Source organism: Pinus tabuliformis, chromosome 2_2, assembly GCF_031772625.1.
Source record: "Pinus tabuliformis cultivar Carrire ecotype Pingquan chromosome 2_2, CPIR1, whole genome shotgun sequence".
Taxonomy (NCBI): Eukaryota; Viridiplantae; Streptophyta; class Pinopsida; order Pinales; family Pinaceae; genus Pinus; species Pinus tabuliformis.
This window is the reverse complement of record NC_142300.1, coordinates 861874784-861879197: the sequence shown is the minus strand read 5'-3', so window position 1 is coordinate 861879197 and position 4414 is coordinate 861874784. Positions and strand designations below refer to the sequence as shown.

At 37.3% G+C, this 4414-nt stretch overlaps 1 protein-coding gene across 1 annotated transcript; it reads right to left on the bottom strand.

Moving 5' to 3' along the window:
* Positions 1-1838: 1838 nt before the first annotated feature.
* On the bottom strand, positions 1839-3631 carry LOC149195714 (protein STRICTOSIDINE SYNTHASE-LIKE 6-like). The gene is made up of 5 exons (XM_089408741.1): positions 3224-3631; positions 3089-3156; positions 2675-2911; positions 2446-2578; positions 1839-2265 (listed from the first exon to the last, which is right to left on the bottom strand). The coding sequence occupies exons 1-5, from the start codon at positions 3605-3607 to the stop codon at positions 1981-1983; spliced, it is 1107 nt and encodes a 368-aa protein (XP_089264867.1). The 5' UTR covers positions 3608-3631; the 3' UTR covers positions 1839-1980.
* Between the last annotated feature and the right edge of the window lie 783 nt (positions 3632-4414).

The window sequence follows — 4414 nt, the reverse complement described above, 5'->3', positions numbered from 1 at the left end:
CAGTAAATCGCATTCACTAAGCGAAGCTCTCGAATCAAATTCTCGAAGTATGAAGTATGTCGTTTGACTGTCGAACGTGCTGCTTACTGGATTTATTACACCAAGCCTATGTTCCTCTATTGTTTTTGTTTTTTAAAAATAAATATTTACACAGAATTACAATGACTTTTAAGTGTACTGTTTTCTGTATACCAAGGAAAAGTGAATAATATTGTTCTAATATACTAGCATTAGACAAAGAAAGATGCTGTTTTTTAAAGTATTTTTGGACGAATTTTTTTTAGTATCATTGGATGGAGAAATTTAAATCGGAGATTTTTGGAATATTTTTTTATCTAATTTTTTAATTTCTGCAATAATTTTTTGGAATAATAAGTTTGAGTTGAAAATTTTAGCAATTCCGTTATTTTGGGAGTTTTTTAGGGTGTTAAATCCATATACGCAATCAAAAGCTAATTTTAAATAACAAAAAAAAATGACAAAAAAAACAAACAAACTTTGCATGTTTAGAGAACCCGAATTGAAATATTTTAAAGTCTGATAAATAAAAACTATGACAAATATTTGACTTCAATCTTATTATCAGACACAACTTGAGTGGGGCTAATGGTTAAAAACATGTATTTCCTACTAAAACAAAGAAAAAGTTCTCATACACCAATTTACTTGTGAAAACATTTTCGAAAATCTACAGTCAATTTAATTTTTTACAATATTCCCAAAATTTAAAATCTAGTTAATCTCTGTTATCAATTTATTTTTTCAAAATATTTCAAAAATCTAAATGAAAAAGTTTCAAAAATTTGCAGTGAATTAATTTATTTTTCAGAATATTTTCAAAATTTCACTGAGAAAAATTAGGAGAAAATATTTTCCAAATCCTGCCATTCATTTAATTTTTCAAAAGATTCACGAATTCCACATTATTTTAATTTCACCTGAAAAACGTGTAAAAGTTTACGCAGAAAACATAATAATATTAAAGGAACTGCAAGTAACATGCTTGCCTATATTAAAGTGACTTTATGGAATCTTTAGGTGGGCACGGATATCAACTCTGACTTCTACAGTTTACGTTTTCGAAAGATTCACGAGTTCCGCATTATTTTAATTTCACCTGAAAAACGTGTAAAAGTTTACACACAAAACATAATAATATTGAAGGAATTGCAAGTAACATGCTTGCCTATATTAAAATGACTTTAACGAATTTTTAGGTGGGCAGGGATATCAGCTCTGACTTCTACAGATTTCAGTTATAAAATATTATTTTAATTTTCGGCAAATGCTAAAGTGATTGTTTTCAAAAAAAAAAAATGATAGTAAATGTGAAATTTCGAAGTGCTTGCAACTAGGCATTGAAATTTGAAAAAAAGCGTTGCAAATCCCCATACATTTCTGAAATCGTAAAGGTGGCTTCCTATCAATTTAATATAATCCCCATACATTTCTGAAATCTGAAATCGTAAAGGTGACTTCCTATCAATTTAATATTCTCAGCTCAGTTTTGGAATTTGAAAACAGGCTTTGGCCAGTCCCAATAAACCTGAGGATTTGGAATTTGAAAAGGAGTTGTCTATAATGCGACTTTTTGAGATTCCGGTGACGGAATCCGGCGGAAGAAATTGAGCTGAAATCATGATTTGTTGCAGTTAAAATGGTTTTTTAACTGCATATTCGGATTCAGCACCCTGAAAAATCCCTGGGACAGTTTCATTGTGCAGAAATTAGTTATCAAACTTGGATTTCCATAAATCACTGCCGGATTTTCACCGGAAAAAATCGCCGGAAAGGCTTTCAAAAAGTCGCGTTAAAGACTACGGCATTTGAAAACAGGCTTTGGCCAGTCCCAATAAACCTGAGGGGATTTGGAATTTGAAAACAGGCTTTGGCCAGTCCCAATAAACCTGACGATATGGTCCATTGGTTAAATACGGAAATTTGGTCTCCACATGTCCTATGTATGCCTACGACCCAATTTTAATTAATTGGCATCTCTTGCGTGAGAGGAACACGCCCAATGTAATCGAGAGTAAGAGATGCAGAGTACAGAGAGTCTCCCTTCTTCAATCCTGTATTTATTTCATTTTTCAAATTCGGATCCGAGTAGAGCGCAATTGGATCGCCCATCTCATTCACAGCCAAAACACCTGGCTCATCAACCATAGAACCTCTGACTGCACCTGGAGCCAATGTCGCAATCAGAGCCAACACGTGCCTCACAGACGGGAACTTCGTTGCAAGTGTCCAGGTTAAGGTTCGGCTCTGTCAAAAATCCACCCACTCTAATATCATCATATATCAAGGAACACAGAACCAGCCGTAAACCTAACACCTAACGGCTGCCCAGAAAAGATTATGTACGCCTAAAATCGGCTCCAGATGCAATTTCTTGAAAAAAAAACAATAGTTATTGAACTGGATATTACAGTGATAGAATATTACCGTCGGAAATCCGATCCAGAAGGTGCCGTTCCCGTCATAATGGATGTTATCTGGAAGTCCAGGGAGATTGTCAATGAAAGATTCGACGGTGCCCTTCTCTGGCCCCTTTAACCAGTACTTCTGGCAACGATACCTGTAATGAAAAACAGGGCACCGCTCAATTATACTACATGATCTGGATCTTTCCTTACAGAAGTAATTAATGATTGAGTGCAAGGCATACACATACAGTGAAGTTTCACAGAAGACGAGGAAGTCCTGTTTGGCAGAGAGGGCCACTCCATTGGGGAAGTAAAGATCTGTGAGAAGTACGCTCGTTCTCTTGGTGGATGGCTCGTATTTGAGCAACCGGCCGTGTGGTCGGTACTCCAAGATATCAAATAAGTGGTCATGGAAGCCATATTTATATGAAGCATCTGTGAAATAAACTGCCCCTTCTCTGCTTGCATCCACTCCGTCTGCAAATCTTTAATGATATAACCATGGAATGTAGTTATGATTACTTGAAGAATTCCTTGAGTCTACTGGTCTATGCTAACTGATTTATACCTAATGTGATTCACATATATAAAAAAGCATACAGCTAGGATTTTAAAATAAATTTTACAAAATTTTTCATAATGATGATGCTCAAAAACATTACTTGACTTTCAATCCATCTACTTCATCTGTCAGAATCTCCACATGGCCTTCCGTCACATTTAGCAGACCCTGCAACCCATAATGAAAATGGAATAAAATGAAGATGAGAAAATGCAGAAACGATGATAGGGCTCACCTGAGAAGGCTTGCAGACTAATAATTCTCCATGGCTGCCAAAAGCGAGGCCCAGAGGACGACCTCCAACATATGTCCAGTTCTCCACAAGAACATCAAGGTTATCTAGAAAGGAGATTCGCTTTATCCACCCATCCCCACACCCAGTATACAGTCTGCCATGAGAATCGAACACCAGATCTTCTGGGTTGGGGATGAGTCCAGATCCAAGCTTGTGGGCGCTCTGTAGCCTCTTGTTGTGGGCGAACACACCAAGTCTTTGAGGAGGATAAGGAAGGTCAATGTTTGCTGCATCGATTGGAGAATTTCTGAGGAGAGCTGTCCAAGCTGCCGCTAAAGCTATGCATAGGGCAGCCGCTACCACTGCAATCGTGGGATTTGCCATCACATGGGAGAGGGCGCAAACTGTGGAACAGAGAGTACAGAGGCTACATATAGATCGTCACATGTGAACGACTAATAGAGGAAAGGGTTGAATGCTCTACCAGTGACGTTGCAAACCATGGCATCCAATACTGACTTATCATCCCCGGGTTGAAATTTAGCCAAAATGTGGCCCCCACTATTGTAGAGAGGTCGGCGAGATATCTCTGGAAATATTGTAAGAAGGTTGTCGAGATATGGCAGAAAGGTTATCTCTCGAAATAGGAAATTACATATAACCTAAGTTCTAGCTATATAACCACAATTCATGAAATAGGAAATTACATATAACCTAAGTTCTAGCTATGTAACCACAATTCATGAAATAGGAAATTACATATAACCTAAGTTCTAGTTATGTAACCACAATTCATATGTCTTTTTACAACATTATATTACATGTCTTTTACAAGATTACAACTTAATTTTTCTCGATGAGAGAGATAAAAACTTTTGTCACCTACTCTATCTAGGTGTTAGACACCTCTAGCCACCACCTTTTGGGTGTTAGACACTTTTGGTTTCCACTTCCTTCAACTGACTCCCCACCACTTTCGCCCACCAAACACCTCTCATCGCCTCCCTTACACCAACCTTCTCCCCACTGCTTCACCCACATAACAATTTTTGCTCCCCACCACTTCCACCCACTAGACACCTCTCATTGTCTCCCTTCAACCAACCTGTGACAACCCATGGTTAATTTTCCCCTATTGTACAATATTTAAAACCATTTTATTATACTAACAATGGGTGACATATTGGGACA

What these genes read in the sequence shown, in the direction of transcription:
- LOC149195714 (XM_089408741.1), bottom strand. Translation starts at nt 3,607, where the DNA reads ATGGCAAATCCCACGATTGCAGTGGTAGCGGCTGCCCTATGCATAGCT. An exon ending in GTAGATGGATTGAAAGTCAA is followed by an intron (nt 2,912 to 3,088) that starts GTAATGTTTTTG and finishes ATATCATTAAAG; the next exon opens with ATTTGCAGACGGAGTGGATG. An exon ending in TCTGGATCGGATTTCCGACG is followed by an intron (nt 2,266 to 2,445) that starts GTAATATTCTAT and finishes GATTTTTGACAG; the next exon opens with AGCCGAACCTTAACCTGGAC.